At 39.9% G+C, this 22,934-nt stretch overlaps 1 protein-coding gene across 5 annotated transcripts in view; it reads left to right on the top strand.

Annotated features, from left to right (window-relative positions):
• LOC148009586 (uncharacterized) overlaps nt 1-22,934 on the top strand; it is a 226,133-nt gene that overhangs the window by 133,045 nt on the left and 70,154 nt on the right. For 4 of the 5 annotated variants that reach the window (XM_087673318.1, XM_087673317.1, XM_087673319.1 and 1 more), the window contains 2 exons: nt 12,218-12,279; nt 12,390-12,489. The exons of the other annotated variant lie outside the window; for it this stretch is intronic. In XM_087673318.1, the coding sequence (XP_087529444.1) occupies nt 12,218-12,279; nt 12,390-12,489 (162 nt within the window). The remainder of the gene's footprint in view (nt 1-12,217; nt 12,280-12,389; nt 12,490-22,934) is intronic. 5 annotated transcript variants of the gene reach the window in all.

Genomic DNA, 22,934 nt, shown 5'->3' with positions numbered 1-22,934 from the left:
ACTTCTTGTGCACAGGGTCAGTCTATGGGTGTCGGTGACAGACCTAGCGTGACCTGCTAGTAGCCACTACATTCTGTTGAAAGGTTCAAAGATGGCTGACATGGATCAGGTCCCTGATGTCTTGGGTCTGGATATGAGCCTGGAAGAAGCTGGAGTGGAAGAAGACATGGTGCCCTGCATCGATGAGATGGTGCCGATCCTCCTTGAGGCTCAGCCCCATCAGTCAAATGTAGCAAGCATCTTCGTGAGCAAGTTCCTTTGCCTCCGAAGCACCTAACCTAGGTGATTCTCTGCAGCACTCCTATGCCCAAGTGGCTTCTCCTTTGCAGGATTTGCAGGAGGCAAATTGGGAACAGTTGCTTCATGAAACTATTCTAGCTTGCGCGGAACAAGACGTTTTGGATACTCAGGTGAATACGCAAGAGGTTCTCCATTCCTCTTTTGCTTTCCTTGAAGGAGGTGCCATCCTCTTCTTCACGAGCAGGCTACTTGTCCTCACCAAGATCCATCAATGTGTGACATCTCTTCTTCATGTTCATTATGTAGAGGAGATTTTTGCCGGTCCACGTGGTTTCTACGAGGTTGTGCTCTGTTCTTTCTTGGCATGGGACTTTCTTCTTGAACACCAGCCCCTCTTTTGTGATAAAGAGTTGGTGCACATTGCTTCATGGCATCCTGTTGTGGATTTCTAGTGCTTATTCAAGCGGGCATGTCCGGTGTGGGTGGAAGTTGGGCATTGCCTGGTGTTTACTATGCCCTTCTCAAGGATGCCATGGTTGCAATGGGTTAAGCATTGGTGCCCCCCAGTTTGAATGCAACCAATAGAAATTGATTGTGTATGGTTTGGGACATAGCCAGAAAGACACCTAAATAGTTGCAACTCAATTGTAGTGGTATGAGGCCTCTGTGGTTCCCGCTTAACTGGGGTACTTTGCTGGCCATTGCTTTTCGTGTGGTCAATTGGGCCATTTCACGGCAGAATGTCTAGATTGGAAAAGTACTTTGGTGGACCAACCCATGATAAAGATCAAAGCATGCCACCCCATCTTGTAGAGCAACAAGTTGTTCAACCTAGCCAATCTAAGATCAATCAACTTGCCCCTCTGTCTATCATGGAGACACAAGGATGGACACATGGTTGCATTCCGTTTGCGGATGGATCCATATAGTACGATCTGTCTAGTCCAGTTGGACGTATACGATTTGTCCAATTTTTGTCCCTTTTTTTGTGAGTCTGTTTTTTTCAAAAATTGGTTTTTCACTTTACCCTTTTTCTCTTTATTCTCACCAGCCTCTACATGCACCTCATTTACCACCTCCTCTTCTTCTACCTCTCTCTTATAAGCTCCTCTACTCTTCTCTTTAGATCTCCATCCACTTTGCTTCACCTCTCCATCCTCCTCTTCCTTGTGTCTCATCCCCTATGTGTATCTCTATTTCTATTTTCTCTTCCTTTACCTCCTCTTGTTTCCCTCACCCTACCTCTATCTATATCTCTATATTCTTTATCTCTATCACAATGTCTAAGCCTCTTCATACAGCCTCTGCATTCCACACCTCGCCTCGAGTCTTAGCCTTTAGTTTCTTTCTGTATCTACTACTTTTTGTTCTTGCTACTTGACACTTAACTTAACATACCATGATCCATGAATCATGATCCATCATTATAGCTAGCTTCTTTTTTTGATCCATTGTATATATTTTCAATCATATAAATGAAATTGGATCTTGAAAATTACTTGCGACTAGAGTCTTGGATTTACATTTTGTCTTAACCTCTCATCATGTTCATGACTCATTATTGAAAACTAAAGCAAAGATATTTGTGGTTTGGAGACCATATTAGTCTATCCTTAAATTTCTATGTATTCTTTAATGATTGTACGAAACAACAGATTTTATTTGACATTTTTTCGTGTATGTCCTGGTACCGTACTAAGTCCATGGATTGGACGGATCGTACCTGACTCCCTTGGATGGATAGAACCTTAATGGAACAAAGGTAAAGCGAAGGAGGCTCCTATGCCCATGGTATTTGCTAATCCTTCTTCTTTGCAGGATCCCCTTCGCACTTATTTGCATTGTCGAGACAAGTCCTTTGAGGTGCCTACTGCTCGATTCCTACTACGACCAAGGACCCACAAACCCCCAAGTAGCATCCACCAAAACAACGTCCATGTGATCCTTGTAGATGGGCCTTTCTTGAGCATTAGAGGCCCAATCCCTTTGCGGTGCTAGGAGACTTCTTTGAAGATGGTATATTGGAAACCTTGATAGTGAAGGCCTAGGCTCATGCAACCAAGTCTTGTTAGCACTCTTGATCCCTTCTTTTTGTATAGTCTTGGGGTGCCTTTTGTACTCTTGTCTTTTTGCACCTCATGAATCCATTGTCTTTGTTTCCTGTATGACAGTCTAGAGCCGCTATAATCTTGTTATCTTGTACTATTTTTTGTAATTAATATAATTACCCATTATGAAGAAAAAGTAAAAAGAAGAAGAGGAAGAGGGGGTGTGGATGAAAGTGAGAGAGGGAGAGGAGAGGAAGAGAAGGTGTGGATTAAAGTGGAAGGGGGAGAGGGAGAGTAGGTTAAAGTGTAGATGAAGCTTGAATGGAAGGTGGATGAGGGTTCAAATCAAGAGAGAGAGATTGAAGAAGGCTGATTTGTGATGATGAGATGAGAGGGAGGTTTGTCATTTTATAAGGGTTGAGTAAGGGAGAAGGCTAGAAGTTTGAATGAGAAGTGGAACTTGGAAGATGAAGTTTGGAAGAGCAGGAGTGGATAGGAGGAAGAGAAACAATAGCTGAAAAAATGGTCCAATCACTTTAGTAATGGCCACTTTTTTAAAATAAGGTGCAACGATTCAAGGTCTTAGTCACATTAAGTTTGATATTGACATAGGCCGTGATCTCGCTACACTCGACAATGTGTATTATGTCTCCTAGCTTAGGGTGAATCTGTGATTTTTTAGTAGCATTGCCGATTGGGATGAACAATTTTTTAAATAGCAACCAAAGTAGAGTTCCTTGATGCCATCACTGGTTTAGTGATTGCTTGCGGTGAGTGGCCTCTATATGGTGTCACACTTTCTAAATTCTCTCCCAAGTGACATATGAGGGCTTTGAGTTCCATCAGCTTTATGTCCTCTCAACTACTAGGGAGCCTACAAATAATGAGGGGCTTTGGCATTTTTGCTTTCAACACTTTGGGTATGATTCTCTTTATGTGTTGTTATGCCGTGATATGGTTGAGGGCCTTCCATGCTTGAAATTGTCCAAGGACATATATAAAGCTTGTTAGCTAGGAAAACAATACCACACAACATGTCCTTAGTAGTCCACTCATAGAGCTAAGAAGCCTCTTAGATTAATTCAAGTTGATCTTTGTGGGTGAGCATCCACCACCGCCATTAATGGTGCATTGTACTTCTTTCTCATTGTGTATGACTTCTTGAGATATATATGTGGGCCTACTTTCTAAAGCATAAATCTGGTGCCTTCGTATGTTTCTCTACTTGGGTGCGTATTGTGCCTTGGACTTTGCTGGATTGTTCGGGCCACAAGAAGGTCATTGAGACTAAGTGGATGTTTCCTACTAAAATGAAAGTTAATGGAACCTTGGGTAAGTAGCAGGCTTGCCTTGTGGTACAAGGTGTTCAACAAAAGTAAGAAATTGACTATGAAGAAACCTTTGCCCCGACTGTGCGGTTGATATCATTCCGTTTGTTGATTGTGTTGGCCACACATCATGGCTGGCCAATCTATCAGATGGATGTCAAAAATGCATTCTTAAATGATTATTTGGAGGAGAAAGTCTATGTGGAGCAACCTCCCCAAGTTTGGTCTTTCAGACCATAAAGACAAAGCCTTTCACTTACAAGAAGGCTCTTTATGGACTGAAGCAAGCACCATGTTTCTAGTTCCATAGGGTGGACAAGTTTCTTGAACTCCAAGGATTCCATTCTACCCCTTATGACCCAAATCTATATGTCAAGACCATTTTAGAGGGGATCAGCTATATCTTGCTATATGTTGATGATTTGTTGATTATAGACTTTCTGCAACCATTGTAGATATGAAGGCCAAGCTCTATTCTACCTTTGAGATGATTGACCTCGCTCGGTTAGTTGTCCTATTTCTTATACATGGAGATAGTTGGACATGGAAATTAGATCTGTGTATCTCAGTAAAAATACACTCTCCTGTTTAGTGAATTGATATTTGTTGGTTTGGAGATGGCAGCTATCAACTTAGCATAGAATGTATAGACAGTAAAGAGTGAGAGTGTGGTCATTGCTCGACACTTGATTAGTTGCGAAGTGTGTAATACAAAGTACAAAGTACAACCCTTAGACTGTAGGGTTGTATAAGTGCCTTAAGATGCGTTCATACACGAAAGTGTGTAATGTGTGATAAGTGATCAAACCATGTAGCATAAATATACAAATAAAGAATAATATGATTGGGGGAAAAAACCTCTCTTATGGAGAGTAAAAAGTGCCCTAGTATTGTACTGTGGGTCATCAACACTCTTATGTGAGCGTAGGTGTGAGTAAAATCCAACAAACTCCCCTGGATTGAAAAGTGATTGGCATACAAGGATCATCCACAAAAGGAGTTCAAATTTAAAGCATTACGAAGTCCTTCAAATTTATACTGAGGAAGAGCTTTGGTGAAGATGTCTACCACATTGTTGTTGGTAGGACAATAGACAAGGCTGATATCCCCTGCATGTAGCCTCTCTCTGACAAAGTGATAATGTATCTCAATGTGATAAGTAGCCCCTTTCCTTGGTGGCATAAAGCAATCCAAGTATCCTAGAGCCATGCAAGTAACGGAAAACATGCTTCACAGCTTGCCAATGTGACATGCTTGTGTTGTGCATATATTTGCTTAGGGCTGAAATTGCAAAATGAATATCTGGCCTTGTGTTGCATAAATAAATGAGACATCCAACTATTGGAGCATATGTATGAATGTCAAACATGTCACTGTTATCATGCAAAGACATCTTAAGTCTAGTCTCCATCGGTGTACTTAGTGGCTCGCAATCTTGGAAGCCAAATCTCTAAAGGAGTTTACCAATATATTTGGACTGTGACAATCGAATGCCTTTAGTGTCATAAATAAACAGAATGCCCAAATATTTATGCAAAGACCCTAAATCTGACATTTCAAAAGTTTGCTGCAAAATTTTCTTAAATGTTGAAGTCTGACCAGCATGCATCCGTGTGAGCAGAAGGTCATCCACATAAAGACAAATGACCAACAAGGATCCCCCCTCTCTGCATACGTAAAGAATAGACTCTGATGGGCTGTTAATGAACCTTTGGCTAAGTAAGGAGGCATCAATTTTGGCGTACCAAGCTCATGGAGCTTGCTTCAAACCATACAAAGCCTTTTTTAGCTTGCACACCAAGTGTTCGGATCCTTCAACCGCAAAACCCATAGGCTGTTGAACATACACTTCTTCTTGAAGTTCCCCATATAAAAATTAGCTTTAATGTCAAGTTGGTGCACAATCCAACCATAATGGGCAACCAAGGCAACCATACACCTGATATAGTCATACGGGATGTAGGAGCAAATATCTTGTCATAATCAATGCCTTCCTTTTGCGCATAGTCTTTTGCTATAAGCTTGGCCTTGTACTTATCAATGGATTCATTAGCTTTTCGTTTCAGCTTATAGACTCATCTAGTACCAATGGCTTTCTTTCCAACCGGCAATGTAACTAAATCCCATGTTTGATTCTTCATGATAGAATCAAATTCAGCTTGCATTGCTGCTATCCAATGCACACTTTGTTGTGCATCGTCAAAAGAATCAGTCTCATCATCATCAAGTGTGTTTGTTGCCATAACAAACTAAATAGTATTAGCATGATCATGCAGATGTGTTTGCCTTTGAGTACGACTAGCAAGAGGAGTATCCAAATGACTGTCTTGTAGAGTTTGCAAGTACCATCTAGGTATTTGTCTAGCCTCTTGATTATGTGCATGATCTTGATGAACCTCAAGTTCAGCATCTTACTGAATATTCAGGTTAGCCATAGGCTGAATTTCTGCATTATTTAATAGAACAGCTGACTGAACATTTTGTTCATTTCATGAAGCTCCAATTGTATCACCAAAAGATATAGGGAGCAGCCCTTCAAACACATCATTTGCAGCCTGATATGTGTCATAACAAGCAAGAGATAATTCCGATTTTTCATCAAAAATCACATCTCTACTGATGAAAACTTTTCTTTCACTACTATATCCCAAAAATATGCACTTGACAACATTGTTGTCCAACTTTTTTCTGAATACTTTGGAAATATGAGCATATGCAAGACACCCAAAAGTACAAAAGTGACTAACTAAAGGTTTTCGGTTGTTCCAAGCCTTAAAAGATGTTATATTTTTCAAGGCCTTAGTAGGGCGCCTATTCAAAACATGACAAGCGTACATAGCTGCTTCCATCCAATATCCATGTGGCAAATTTTTGGCTTTCAGCATACATTTGGCCATCTACATGAGTGACCAATTCTTCCTTTCTGCAACCCCATTTGGATGTGGAGTGTATGCAGTAGTATACTGATGTGCAATGTCTTTTTGCTTTAAAAGATTATTTAGCAAGGAAGACATGTATTCCCCCCCTTAGTTTGAACAGAGAGTTCTTAATTTGATAGACATATTGATTTTCCACAAGTATAGTAAAAGCAAAAAATGCATCATACACTTCTAACTTTTTCACCAACGAATAAACCCAACAAACACAAGTAACGTCATCGATGAAGGTGACGAAATAATAACATCCACCGAATGAATTTGTCTTATGGATCCACATACATCTGAATGTACAATTTGTAACTTGGCTATACCTTTAAAAGCAACATCAAGAGGAAAAGAAAACCAATGCATTTTTTCCAAAATTCATCCTTCACAAATGTGCTCGAGAGGTCTCTCCAAGAGAGGTAAGCGTTTCAACATCTGAGTATGTTGCATAAGCATCAAACTGCCATAGTTCGCATGCCCCATGCAAGCATGCCATATCTCTACTTGTGATGTACCAAGAGTAATAGTAGATGCCAAGTAAACTGACTGATCAATCTAATGAGTATCTAACTCATAAAGTCCATGACATAATGTACTAGTGAGTACCAAAGTCAAGAATTTCTTATCCCTGACCATGCATTTTTAATTATCAAATGTGACTTACATTCCACACTTTTCTAAAGAAGAAATGGAGAGCAAATTGTTCTTTATCCCTATCACATATAAAGCATCTTGCAAACAGAGAGTAGAGCCATCAATGGCTTTCAAGACAATCTCTCCAACACCTCTAATAGGATAAGAAGCATTGTTGCCAAATTGCATTGATTTGCAAACAGGAGCTGCACAAGAGAGGTAAACAAATCCTTGCGGGATGTAATGTGCTTAGAAGCACCACAATCAAAGAACTAAGTGTTAGCATTCTCTGTAGAGTTGAATGCTCTATCTGCCCAAGAAAAATCATAATTGCAAGTGTAAAAATAGTAGTGACGGTCAATTACAAATGACACGGACTCTATAGCAGTAGCAGTAGAAGGTGCATTTGAAACTCTTACATTTTGTGGTGCAATGACTTGGTTTTTTACAATAATGACACTTGCCCTCAGCTTGCGTGACCCCGCATTTGTTGTTTTGTGAGGTTCCTAAACTTCTAGAACTCTGCGGAGCATTCCTGGATTGATTGCCCTTGTCTTTCTGTCTTGCCATAAAAGCCTGTTCAGAAGCTACAACATCCACTCCACTATTCATCCTTGTTTGCTCTTCTTCCAACAACAAACTAACCAACTGAAGAAAGGTAAGTAGCTGTGTAGAAATTCACATTGTAAGATTCAATGCCGTGTGAAAGGCCAAATACGGTGGTAGAGAATTCATAGTAGTAGAGATCATCTAAGCATCAGGATAATACTCACCTATATTCATCAACTACTCACGCAAGTCTTGAATTTGATTAAGATGATCGTGCATAGCATCACCTTCTTTCATCTTCATGTTTTTAAGCTCTTTCTTTAAGAACGAAATGTGAAAATCATTTTTTCCAGCAGACATATGCTCAAGTGTAAGCCATGCTACTCGTGAAGTAGGAGTAGATTGGATATGTGGGATTATTGACCGCTGAATTGCCAATGCAAAGAGTGACAATGCTTGGGCATCCCTAGTGTCCCAAGCCTTCTGTGCAACTATTCTTTGGGGTGGCGGCTGAACTAGAGCTTGCCTTTGACCATGACCTCCTTGTGGAGGTGTAGCAGGAGTCATATCTCTAGGACAAACTTCTTCCCCACTGATACAATCCCAAAGATTTTTTGCAACAAGTACATTCTTCATTGTGTAGGACCACAGGGAATAGTTATTGCCATCCAATCTATTCGCTTTAGACACATAAGTGAAGAGATCACTTTGTCCTTCATTTTCCATGATAAATGTCACTCTTCCAAATGCACGAGAGCAATAACAAAAGCTGGCCTGACCTGGAAATCTGCAAATTTCCAATAAATATAGCAAATGGCAAGCTGTAATCAACTAAATTGTGTCACACTTGATCACTACTGTCTCAATATGCTGAAAATTTTCCAGATTTCAGCAACCAGCACGCTGTCCAATGCAAGAACAGCGCTCAATAGCACTAAAAATACAAAAGGCCCAAAATTTGACAGTCCAATGTGCAAGATTTCAGTCAATTTTGGACTGAAACTTTAGTACATATGCCAGTGTCTGCCAAACATACAAAAGCCCCAAATATTTTGACTCAAACTCCAACAGATTTTTGCAATTTGTGCATGAAAGCACCTACTGTAGTAGCAGAAATGGACCTTTCTGTATAAAAGCCCCTTGCTTTGGCTTTGATATTTTGAATAAAATAATAAGATATACTTGTGGCAGCCAAGGACGAGCTATGGGTGCTGGTGCTATAGGCGGGACTGCCTAGGCTGGCAGGCGGCATTGTCTGTATGCAGGCAAGCCTGACAGAGCTAGATAGGATTAGGAGGTGGCCAGGACTGGCTGGCGGAGTTGGTGGCATTGGCGGTGGGCAAGCGACATGAAGGGTGGCGGCGGTAGCTGCCTGGACAGTGGCACTGTAGGGCGACTGGAGCAGGCGCAACATGCTGAGTAGGCGAGCAGACTGACATGGCATGGGAGCTGCAGGGTAGGCAGTGGCTGTTGCTGCAGCGGCCAAACATGGTGGTGACCTAGTGTGGGAGCTGCAGGGCAGAGCTTTAGTAGTTGTTGGATGAACCTTGAGATCTGATATCACTCGTTAGTTTGGAGATGGTAGCTATCAGCTCAGCACAGATTGTGTAGATAGTAAAGGGTGAGAGCGTGGTCACTGCTCGACACTTAATTAGTTGGGAAGTGTGTAACACAAAGTACAAAGTACAATCCTTAGACTTTAGGGTAAGTTCCTTAAGGTGCGTTGAATAATGTGTGATAAGTGACCGAACTATGTAACACAAATACACAAATAAAGAAAAATAAGACCGAGGGAAAAACCTCTCTTACAGAGAGTAAAAAGTGCCCTAGTGTCGTATTGCAGATCACCAACACTCCTATGTGAGTGTAGGCATCTTTTGAAGGATCCTATTGTGAATCTTTTGAAGGATCCTCATGGTCAACCCTTCGATGAGCACACCTATCGGTCTGTGATAGGGAAGCTTCTTTGGTTAATAGTCACTATGCCAGATGCATTCTTTGTTTCATTGCTCGGTTAAAATTGCAATGCATAAAAAATATCTCATTGGATTGCTTGTTTGTGTGTGTTGAGATATATTAATTGTACATTATGGTAAAATAAAACTAAAATTAGAAAGGGATTGCACTAGCCCAAGCCCATATATTTTTCTTCTCCCTAAGCCATCCCACCCCGATGCAGCTAGGGTATTAAACAAAGGGTACACATCTGCTGCCAGTGGCCTACCACCCGAGAAAATGCTGTTCAAGTGATCACTTGGGTGTCCAATTCTTTTACTAAATCTCCTCGGGACAATGTGTTTGAAGGCAAAGTACAATACAGAAACAGCTCTAAGGGAATTCCAAAACAAAAATTGTACATTAAAGGGGGACATCAATTACCTGGCCTGATTAAATAACCAATTAGGAGGTTTCTAGTACTAGACCATTTGCAAATGAAAGTGAAGGAAGTTGCTACAATCTGAGGTGTTGAGAAAAGCATCCCTTCACCTCATCATAGTCTTTGAGCTGCCATGTATCCTATCCTATATCCCATTGAATTCTGTCTAGACCTTGGAGAGAGTTTTTGCAATAGATGTATTGAATATATCTATAGCATGCAACATCTCGTAGTCCATATATACCAGGTGATTATACTTGTTGTGATCTCCCATCTATGGCAGTGTCCTTGAGCCCACATTGTTTGTGAAAAATCTGGTATGGCAATCGTGCCCACAAGCTCCCCCTAGAAAAATAAACCAGGGCATCAATGGACATCCTCATATCTGTGGGCTGGGCATCTATTCATCACCCAAGCAACCGCCCCAATTTGCAAATGCAGATTTTGTAGTGTCATGAAATTCCATCCTACGGGTCATCCTCCATACCTTCTGAGCCATAGGGCAATACCAAAGGCAATGTCTTTGTGTCTCCTATGGCTCCCCACATCTAACACAAGGAACAAGATCTTTTCCGTAATCAAGCCATGTGGGAATTGCTAAATACTTGTATTACTAATAGCCGTAGAAAGAGTGAAATCTTCAAATTGTTGTAGGTCTAGAATTGTCCTCCAATCTCCTAAGTCAACAAGAAAACATAGTGAGCTGAGATGCTGTTGCCATTCTCTGATCCTGCTCATGTGAATCCTCACCAATCTGGTTGTGGATGCAAAAAAGGAAACATCCTTAGGTGTCTTTGCAGATGGATCTCTCCATTCCCACTCCTTAGGATTCCACTGTAGTCTCTAAAGAGGCCTCCTGCTGTGTGCCCACTAGCTCTAGCCGTTCTTCATGTATGTCTCAGGGTCTAGGTCCAAATACCAAGTCCTTTCACAATAAGCGACAACCCTGATCCGCTGGCGAGGGCATCCTGTAGACTTACCTGATCTGGATCCTCTCTACTAAGTCTACTGTCCTATACTAAGAAAGTGAACACTCTCTCCACTGGTAGCCATCATTGCAAGACGGATATCTCCTTTGATGAAGAGCCCAATCCATGTTTGAGAACTGTCCGTGTCAAGATAAGCAAACCACTTTGCCACCATAGAAGCTATCTGTGAAGAGCTCCCCCAAGATAAACCTATCCTTTTTCTGATGGTGTGGTCTCTTTCCATCGTGAGTAACTAGTTAGAGAAAAGTGGCTGTCTTGACTTGTCCTCAACAATGGTTGAACCGATTTGGTGAAATCCTGTAAATATTGATCTTCAAGCCTGGATGATAACTGTAGCAAATCTAACCTCAAAACCATTTCTACCCCTGTAGCATGGATGGGCTGAAATATGTGGAGGATGCTAGCCTGCTATGGTCCTCCATCAGCACGAACAACAATCTCTAATCTCCACAACAATAACTTCTTCCACAGCTCCCCACTTCTGGAAGAATGCCTCTCACAATGAGCTTGACCATCAGTGCTCTGTTTTGATTATCTGGGTCAATGATTCTCAAACCATGCATGGATATGGGCTGAATGATAACATCCTAGGCTACTTGAGCCGTCACTTCCATCATGATGTGACCAAATGAAGTTCTCACATTGAGAACTTCACTCTGTAATGTACTGATATACAGGATGGTTTTACCCAGAAAGAGTGCTTGTGCATATCTGTGTATATAATCATGCATGTAAAATCAGTTTGCATGGCTGTGACAACCATCTTGCCTTTTGACAAGGGTGGGATAAATGCTTCTTAATACGTTAAGCTTGGGTAATCCAGCCTACAGACATGGAATTGAAATTTTGCACACATCACCCATTGCAGAGGTTTGGAGTATGACTCTGGCTGTACTTTCTGATGGATAGTCAAAGTGTTGATCAAAGATTAAGTATACTTGAAAGGAATTGGCTTTGGTAGAAGGATAGTTTTTTTAAACAAACAAGAAAATCCATATTATAGAGGAGTTCTTGCTGCATTGAAGGAGTTCTAGTGCAAGTCCATTAGGCAATTCCTGCCTAGTCCTTGTCATTTACAGTGAGTTTTTTAAAATAATTGGTGATGACTTTGATAAGCTTGTTTAAATAGGTTCGAAGCAAGGAGGTAATGCTAGATGCTGAGCATTTCTTCGATGGTTTTATTACCAACAGGTGGCTTTTCAGAAATTCTAGCTGTTCTTCTTATTAGCTGTCCTCTTAGCTACACAAGTTTTGTGACTATCTATAGAAGATAATCATGGATGCATTCATTTATATGGCAGGGATTATGCAATTGACTGTCTGAAGTCAGCTGCAAAAGCTGGGGTAGATGTTGTAGTGCTCTGTGACACAAATGGTGGTACAATGCCATGGATGGTTGAGGTATGTTAGAATGTCAGTGAGTTTTGTATAATGGTCTTATACAATATAGTACTATTTTCGTTAGACCATGGCTTTTAGCATCACACAGAGTATGCTGGAATTGATCAATGAATTAGTATCTGAAAGCCTTAAAGGCTGTTTTTCATTTGTTTGATGACAGACACTGCATTTTTTAAATTTTACAGAGGCAATAAGTTCCATAAAAGACTACAAGCTTACTTATTTCCACAATTTGAGAAACGAAAGATTTACATAACAGATTGAGACAATAGAGAGAGATTGGCAATAATGAAGGTTTTAAATGAGCTTCTCGGTTCAGGCTTCATCATGATGTGCGTGATATGGCTAGAGGCTTTGCGCGATGCCCTCTCATATGCCCAACTTCCCTCTTCCTCCTTCCTTAAGCTCACACCACTTTCACCCTTTATAGACAACCCGATAACCTTCGTTTGCATCAATAGAAGGGAACAATATCCCTTCCACAAAGTGCACGTGTTCTATTACTCCAAGAATTTTTTTTAATATTAATGACACCTCAAGTACATTCATAAGGTAATTGCAAAGTATAAACAAGGCCCAATAAAGAGCAATTGAGTACATCATAATTATAATGGTTGTGTGAACAACTAATCTAGTGGGCTATAGTGTGAGACCATATGAGGTGCTAGGTGAAAGAATATGCAAGAATCCCATGACCGCAAAAAAATCTCTCTCCTTCTACTCATGCTCTTAGAACCACCTTCTGGCCTCTCCCATCTTCTGCAAAGAGTATGAATGATCTCTATCTAGATCCTAGAAAGAGTCTCTGTAGTGGAAAGTTGAAACATCCAGGGAATCCATAGCATTGCTATATCTTGCAATCCAAATGTACCAAGCATCCAATGGAGAGTTGAAACATCCAGGGAATCCATAGCATCGCTATATCTTGCAGTTCAAATGTACCAAGCAAGATACTAGCTATCAACTCCCATTCGGGATGGTGTCCTTGAGTCCACTATGCCTATGAGTAGTCCAGAGTGGGGATTTCGCTCAAATGCTAGCCAACAAGAAGAAAAGAGTGGCTTCCTTATATGAATAATAAATTCCATATTTCAATGTGTTTAAAGGTATTATGTTCTTGTTGGACGCATTTAAATTAAGAAGCAAAACATTATGGATGTTCACTACCATGATTGATGGATTTCGAGTAATGATTGGTTGTTTTGGAAGTGTTTGGGAGTGTTTTGAATGAGATTGATTATGTTTTGGAAGCTCATGATGATTTTTAGTAAGAGATATGAGACTCTGTGATGTTTTAATAGGTTTTGTTGAGGTTCTGATTGGTTCAGTTTTGCTTCTAATTTGTTCCGATTTTCTTTTGTATGAAGCATAAATTAATGATTGATGGAAGTTGAGAATGTTTGAAAGCTCATTGAATGATTTTTGCTAGTTTGGGATGGTTTTAGTATGAATTATGTGGTTCTGATGTCTTTTGTTAACCTTTTGCAAATCTTCTGTTGAGCTTCTGTAAAGCCTCTGCTTCTATTCTGTTTTGCTCTGTATGCTTCTATAAGTGTTCTATGGAGTGTATGTGTGACTTTTGGAAAAGTTTTCTAGCCTAGGAAAGATGTGAATATAAGTTTAAAAGAGCTCAAGGAAGTGGAAGAAGTAGCTGTTGAAGACTCAAGAGAAGATTGAAGTGAAGTACAAGTGATGAGCTGTGAGAAGTCACTGTAGTGGCTCTGGTGACCTTTCATATCAGATACACATTTTGGAAAGGGTATCCATGATCAAAGAAGGATTATTATGAGTGATTATTGAGCGTTGTAGTGAGGAGATGATATACTATTGATTGACAGAGAAAGAGAGAGTCTGAGATAGCCAATTCTATGCAAAACAATGTATCTATCTATAAGAGACTGTGAGAGAAAACTATGAAGACAATGAAGATGAATACTATGTGATATTTTTTCATTCAAAGTGATGTTTCTTTTGCGATCTCTTTGATTGTTTAATGAATTATATGAAGAATATGAAGAGAATGATGAATTTGGTTGAAGTTAAAGCCGTGGAAGAATTGTTTCTATGATGCTGCGTCAAGATTTTTTGCTAGTGGTGTTTTTTTCTTTGTTGTGGTTCTCTAAAGAGTGAAACAAAAGCTTGTTGATGTTGCAAGATAGATTTTCTGGCAATAGTAGAAATCCCTTTTGTTTGGTGTCGCTCTTGGAACTCCATACATCCAGTTGTTGGGAATCAATGCTCACATTTACATTCATACATAACTTTGGAATGGCCTTTGGATCATTATGTGAATGCCTATGCATATGTGCTAGGTACCAAGCAAAGCGAGCTGCCAGTCTCATTGAAGGATTTGTAGATTGTGAATACTGTTGAGCAAAATGGAGAAAATTTTGATACGCTTGACTGGCAATCATCCACTTCCCTGGAATTAATGGCTAATTAATCTCTGGTCCAGTAAAAGAATCAACTGAGCTCTATCCTCTTCGTTAAGGAATCTTCTAATCAAACCTTGCATAGCCACTAACCAATTGAGGGTGCTGAGAAATAGAAGTAGTAGGAGATAGAAGAGCAACTGGTAAAAGAGGATGAAGATATGGATAGGCAAAATTACAAAATGAGGAATGAGCTAAAAATTTAGGCGAGTTTGTTAAGAAAGGTGTTAATTGATAGACAGAAAAAGTCGAGGGAATATGTATGGATGACGAACGACAAGTTGAAGAAAGGGAAAATACTCGATCTTTAATGAAAGAACAATAAGTAAAGATCAGAATTTAAGGGGCACCCTGAGGTTGAAAAAGGAAAGGTAAAATAACTGTTGAGTTAGATTTATAAATGGAAAAATAAGCATCATATCTATGGGCCATTTGTTGATAATAAGATAAGCTAGGAACTGATGGACCTAAGGCAGATCGTCCAATGATAAGTATTAAAAAAAAGAATCAAATGGATGTTGTTTGGAAAGATAGGCTAAAAGATCTACCCTCAGTTGGTTAATGTTCTATAGATGAATAGAGGCTTTACTCTGTCTTTGATTCAAGATCACAGAATCAATCATTGTATGCCATGAAGTTTCAAGGCAATCAGTCACTTTGGAGGAATAACACTAAAACATCTCATCTATCCACAACTCCAAATGTTTGACATTCAAGGCAGCTTGTAGAACCACATCCCCAACATACCAAGCTAGATCTTTATCGTCTGGAATCAGAAGATCACCCCTCAAATACATATAGAACATCAGCATTGTATCTGAAGTCACAGAATCTTCAAAAACCATTCGGACTACTTCAATCAATAAGTTGAAAGACCAAGCTCGACTCCATCCGTCCTTTGGAAGAGGTAGATGCATCATTGAGAGCTTAATATAGAAGGCCAACTTTTGGAGCTGATAGTGCACAAAAAATGAGTGATTTGGAGGAACATACTCTTGGAACTGCTCTAATGAAGACCATAATAAGTCCATTTCAGATTGAAGTCTTTCCACTTTAGCCTGGAACAAAGGGCATAATGTGGCTTGTGTTTGAAGAACTGTTAAGTCCGCAGGGAACAAAGAAGGAACTGGCTGCATAATAGGACTTTTGTGAAGAAGAATGTGATTGAACCAACTGATCATTAAGTTGCTGAATTTGAATGTTGCTTTGTTCTAGGGTGGTATTTGCTAATTTAAGATCATCTGTTTGGGCAGCTATCAATGCTTGAAGCTCTTGAGATTCTTTCAACACTCTATCTCTCCTCAGTTACATTAACCACTTGGGATTGAGTGCCAGCCAACTGAGTGTGCAAACTAGAAATTTCCATTTTCTGAGCATCAATGATACTAGTCTGCGCTGCTCCATCTGAGTACAAAGATCATAAAATCTTTGATGAGTAGAACCTAGCTTATCATTTGCTTTAGTAAGCTCTTCAAAAGTTTGTTGAACTTCATCATAGTAATAAGAATAGAACTGTTGGATACATGCAGTCACCGAGAGCTCAATAGATCTTTGAATGTCTTTACATAGGGAATTGCATCTCCAACTACCAAGCATTGTACAAAGAAGAAATGGAAATCTCCGGAGTACCATCACGATGTGCTCTGAAAAGATTCGGCGTTGTGAGGAAAGATAGCAGTTGATTATTAGATTGAATATGAATGGAGACTAGAGGAGGAATTGGGGTTGATTTAGCCACTCGTTTAAGGCATTTCCTTTGAACTACCATAGGAGGGATAGGATCAAGATTCTCAATGACAACATCAGTGTGTTCAATAGGAGGAGGAGCTTCTGGGTCCTATGAGTTATGCATTTTTGTGATCAAGTGTGAATCTCACGTGTGTGAGTCATATACCTATTCACCAACCATTGACTCTAATGGAATCATATAACTAGGAGAAGGTCACTTATCTTGAAGCACATGTATGTCTATCATTTAGCTAAAAATGGACAGTGATGTGATGAGGCAACATATGAGACAAGGTCGATACCATCTAGTTTTGAAAGACGAGATGTTGGACAATTTTGATATGGGATGCATCTCACATATGTGGAAGTCGCAATGGACATGACACTTGTATTAAATTACATTGTTAACTATGATGCCAAATGCCAAGGGAGTGGTAAGCACGTAGAAGCTAAACTTATTTCTCTTCATTTAGAAGCTCCTAGGAAAGGTGTTACATTCTTGGATATTTGGATGGGCACTATTGTAAAGAAATGCTCTACGATAGAAAACACAACACAATCGTACGACAACTACATAGATTGATAAAGAAACATAGTTAGGGTTAGGGTATCGTAGAGATAGTGAACACAACGAATAATAATAAATGATTATTGAATAGAATACAATGCTCAATGCAGCAAACAAACTATACAATGAAGAATACCGACCTTTGAATTCATGTGTCTCAAGGACCGGGGCAGATGAGCTGGAGAGAGTGTCGAACTTTTACGGATCCTGAAATGCAGCAAGGCAGCCTTTGAATGTGTCTAGCTGTAGCAAATGCAGTAGTAGGATGCTGGATTAGTGACAGACAGGCAGTAGACTCGTTGAAAACTGTAAACACAGCAGGGTAGTGATGACATGGCAGCAGGTGATGATCAGGATCAGCAAAATGCAGCTTCTGGAGGTTGCAAATAGGCTGGGTGGCGGCAGCGAATGCAGTAGTAGGATGCTGGATTAGTGACAGACGCACTGGTTGAAAACTGTAAACACAGCAGGGTAGTCATGACATGGCATTAGACGATGATCAGGATCAGCAAAATGCAGCTTCTGGAGGTCGCAAACAGGTTGGGCGGCACCAGTTTGCAGAAAATGCAGCACTCCAAGTGGTCACTAGTAGTAGACAGCACAGCAAAACAGCAGGCTGAAACACAATGTCTTGGGCAGCGCGCAACAGTAAATGCAAAAATCTGGTGTAGACAGCAGTTGCCTTGATGACCAGTAGGAGAAGGATGGCTGGAAACAATCGAAATTTGCACTAGAGGGCTGAGAAGTAGGTACCTGACGGTAGGTGCAATGGTGGACAGCTCTAGCTGTGATATCCTTTGTGAATAGAGTGTGGACAGTAGAGCTATAGCACCTATAAGTTGGCAAAACAAGATTAGGGCTGCGCGGAGGGCAGCTTGTCTATTTATAGAAATTTTGGGTCCTCCCAATTATAATCTGTGCTTATGGCACATATGCATTCTCTAGGAACACATTTATTTTTAATAAAAATGTTTAATTCATTGATTAATTGTGTTTTTGGGCTGTTTTAGTGAAGCTTATGTATTTTGAGCTCAATAACTATTAGCATTGGTCATGGTGGTCATAAAGTGACCTAGTGTATTCACACTACAAGCACTTTAGGGTTAGGGAAATTGATTTCTATTTCTCAAACTCAAGGCTCTGTTTTGCACATCATTGTGTGATCACCACTGTTGGACTCTTGGCTTGTTGGCTGACATATCCATATATTGGGATGGTGTGGGTTGGTGGTATGGGATGCTAGCTCTTGGGACATGGTCATGACTTGGTAGCTACTAGTTGCTTGGCTCTATGGCGGGGAGGTGAGTGTGATGTCCATTCCTTTTATGTTCATTGCTGTGGTTATGGATTCAATTGTGTCTGATGTGCATTCTAGGGAGACATTTCTTTGCTATCAAAGTGTCAACCAGCTTTTTGGTTTGGGATACAATGATGTGCATAAAACCCCCATTTTCACAGAAGATTGTGATGATCCATGCCCAGTAGGTATGATTTTGTCTTGTACAAAGTAGTATGGGACACTACTAGCTAGAGGGGTGTGCACGGAGGGCACGTGTTATAGGTGGTGTCTACGACAATGTATGTTTATGGTACTCTTGTTCAAAATGTAGTTAGGGTGATTCTTATGTGCAAGTTTCTTTAGTAGCCAAGGTCTTGTTGCTCAAATTGACATCAATAATTTGTCTTCAACATTGATATTAAATCTTACTGATGAATATTCAACATTAATGTAAATGTTAATGCTAATATTTGCATAACATTTAATGATAACATTAATGTTTATGTTTATATTAATGTCAATGTTACTTAAACATTAAGGTTATGAGTAACTCTTGTGGTGTGAGGAAAGAGAAAGATGGTTTTTTGTGGAGGTGACGGAAAGAGGCATTTCTATTGAGGAGAGAAAGTACTTTTTTTGTCAAGGAGAGGGAGAAAGTGAGATCTTGTAGTTTGTTGTGTGAGGAGAGAGAGTGAGAGTGAGATTTGTGTAGATGGTTGTGTTGTGATGCAATGCTGAGCGAGGTATTCCTGGCCTAGTGTGATGAGCAATAGCTTGTGTGGCATTGCATAGTGGGTAGAATGATAGGCAGCAGCCCGCGTGATGAAGCTTGTGATTATCATGAGATAGTAGTCCACATGGAGGCGAGGGGATTCATGGTGGTGAAACCTTTTACATGGCAATCGTTTGGATGGAATGCCCGTTCAAAGCATGTTAGTAGTTCATTTCGTACCCATGTGTGGAGAAGCCAAGATGATATAGAGCAGATTTCTTAAGGAGGTCCCTTTGCTCAAAATTGGGTGGACATATATAATTAGGTTCATGGTTTGAGTGATACTTTTTGAGAAGCCATAGTTTTGCTTTTCCTAGATGATCTTCAGGAGGCCCTGCAATTTAGCATTTGTATGTAGTGCATTGCTACTATGTATTTTATTAGTATAAGAATGCATATTTTTCTATTATTAAATATTAGTTAAGCAAAATAAAATGCTTCTTTTAAACTATGCATTTGATGAACAACATTGACAAGTTTTTGGAGTTGATTGGATTTCGCTATATAAACTTGTTATGTAGCTTGAGATGTTGTGTTGATGGAGAACATTGCATTGCGAGACATAAAATAGAAAACTAGAAAGTTGCTTGGTCAAAGTTTGAGATGTGGTGGTTTTTACATTTGACTTTTTCAAATTGTTTGAGATTTAACTTAAAAATTCATTAAAAAAAAGTAGCATGTGGAAGAGCTAACACAAGTTACACAAGTCTCTTCGTTGTTTTATAATTATAGAGGAAGGTGCCGTTGCCCCTGTCCTTTAAGAAGATATGCACTTTTTTTGCTTTTCTTTATTTTCCTTTACTATTGAAGATGATTAAAAGGAGAAAAGATAAATTCTAACCTTATGCAGGATTGTATGTATGAAGATTGTAGTTCGCTTTGCTAAACGAAAGCTGCAATGATAAACCATAGCCAAATGAGCATTGATCAGACAAAACCTAAATAACAAATTACATTAATTGTAAGTACACACGCTTTGTTGCAAGGAACTTGATATGAATCACTAATTAATTATTTTAACTCTAAATTAACTAGCATTCTAAATTAATGAGTGCCTTTATAAGTGATTGGCACACCTCTCAATACCTCTTAGGACCTTTCATTGACAATAGTTCCTAGAGCAATCCTAACTGCTTTCTCTTTGCTTAAGCCTATTCGTCTCATTTTGCACTTGCTAGCCCTAAATATTATCATACTTGATATTCTTATTTTTATTTATTTAGAAAGCAATAGAACTTCTACAGTAAGATGTTATTGATCTCTAAGGTTTAAATTCTCAATGTGTACTTGACTTTTAATCTCTTTGATGCAAAAGGTTAAGACATAATAGATGTGAACATATGCTAGGGTTTGCACTGAGGAAACACAACATGCACGACCAAGACTGAAACACAATGACTTTGACAGTGATATGCAAAACTCAAACCTTAAATGCAAAGCGCAAAATGCAAATGCAAAACTTAGAACTCAAACACAAAGAGAAGAAACTTTGAAGTGAATGAATGCTGTAAATGAATGTAAGAGTGTACAAAATCCCCAAGGGTAGAGCAATGAAGTGTCGGAGAGTGACATCCACCAGAGATGGATCCTGAGTGTTGTAACCACCAGTCAATGATGAGAGAGTGCTGAATAACGAAGGGCAGCAGGCTGATCACCAAAACACATTAGTCAAAGGTTGAAATGTTGTAAATGTGGTCGTGTAGCATCAAAGAAGGCTGAAAACTAGTCAGTTGAGGCAGAGGGCTACCAAGCGACAATAGGAGAGATGTGTGTTGATGTAGGCGGCCTCATGGACAACAAAAACGCATATCCTATAGTAGTCGCCTAGTGGGAGAGATGGTAGTAGCTTGTTGCTTAGCACCAAATGTTGAAAACATTGGCTGATTAGGTGCTATGATGATATAGCTTATGGAGACCTCCAAACAACGTGGCGATGACTGAAAACAGGTCCTAGGACTGGATAGTGACGGGTTGTAGTTGGTGATGGTTGGATAGTAGAGATGGTAGGTGGTTGGTGGTTGAAATCTGCATAGTAGAGTGAGAAACTTGTACAAAAGGATGAGGTTGAATGGTGGGAAGCTTGTCTATTTATAGATATTGAAGGGTATTCCAAAAATATAGGGTTTTGGGGGACCACTCAAACTCTCTCGAAGAGGTGAAAGAGCCTGCTACAGTTGCTGAAGCAGTGATGGATAAAAATTGGCGCACAGCTGTGAATGAGGAGATAGATGCTTTGGTTGAAAATAGTACTTGGGATCTTGTGCCACTGCCAGAAGAAGATCATTGGCTACAAATGGGTCTACAAAATTAAATGCAAGTTGGATGGCAGTGTAGAGAGGTATAAAGCCAGGCTAGTTGCTAAAGGATATGCTCAACAATATGGGTTAGACTATGAGGAAACATTCAGCCTTGTTACGAAGATGGCAACCATATGAACAATAATCGCATTGGCTATTGCTAAAGGCTGGGTGTCGAGAACCATGCGGATGAAGATGATGAAGCATCCCTACTACTGGAAGAGCATGGATAGAAGACACCGCCAAGATAGCACGAAGAGAGATGATACACGATCTGCCGCGGGAGGGCAAGCATCCATGCTAGTAGAAGAGGAAAACTCCAAGTAGATGCAACCATGAAAGGAACAACATGGAGGTCGTGCCTCCAACTCAGGAAGGACTAGTGCAAGCTTGCATGTGAGCCCTACACTGAGAAAACTTTGCAAAAGAGATGAAATTGTAAGCACAAAGGTGAGTAGTCAGATGCTTCGAAAAACAAAACCGAAAGTAAAGGAAATGAAAGCTAAGTGCAATGCAATGAGTATGTTGTTGAAAAATGACAACCAACTATGGAGTAGAGAAAAGAGAGAACGAGAGTGTGCTGAAGCAAAAGAGTAGAGCGTACTTGTTGAACTGCAAGAATGAGAATGAAAGGTACAAGATAGGTCTAAGATAGACCTAGTTCTAACTCAACTAGAGTTAACTGACTCTAACTAACTCTAAGAGTGGTAACACAACTTATAACTTGTGTTCATGCTAAGAACTGAAAAAGAACTAAAGACTAAAACATTGGGCACTGCCCATAGAATTGGCAAATTCTAACACCCCCTTGCAGTGCCAATGTGGTATAAAGTACATGAATGATCAATTACCAGAGGGTAGCAAGTTTAAGGACTTGCGAAAAGACTCAAACTTCTTACGAGGTAGTGCCTTTGTGAAAATGTTTGAAACATTTTTCTATGTGGGAACATACATCGAGTTGATCTCTCCTGTATAGCATCTCTCTCTAACATAATGGTAATGCACATCAATATGTTTCATGTGAGCATGAAACACAAGATTTCATGCCATTGCAACAGCACTTGACTGCTAGAAAAAATGGGTGTAGGACCCTCCAATGGTAAATGTAGATTGGCCAACAATATGCGCAACCATACCTATTTCAGTGTTGCCATGAAGGCTGCCCTATACTCAGCTTCACAGGATGAGGTAGCCATTGTAGGATGTTTCTTACTTAGCCATGAAATGCATGAATGGCCCCAGAAAGAAAGAATGTCCACCAGTAGACTATCTAGTGTCTGCATCACCAGCCCAATTTGAAGCACTGTAAGCTTGTAATTGCGAGTCTCCCCTTGGGAAATAATAATGCATGTGATTGAATACCTTGCAA

This window comes from Lygodium microphyllum, chromosome 30, assembly GCF_053477565.2.
Source record: "Lygodium microphyllum isolate KBCC chromosome 30, Lygodium_microphyllum_v1.1.10, whole genome shotgun sequence".
NCBI classification, from domain to species: domain Eukaryota; kingdom Viridiplantae; phylum Streptophyta; class Polypodiopsida; order Schizaeales; family Lygodiaceae; genus Lygodium; species Lygodium microphyllum.
Note: the sequence above shows the minus strand (reverse complement) of the source record. Positions and strands in the feature narration are given on the sequence as shown.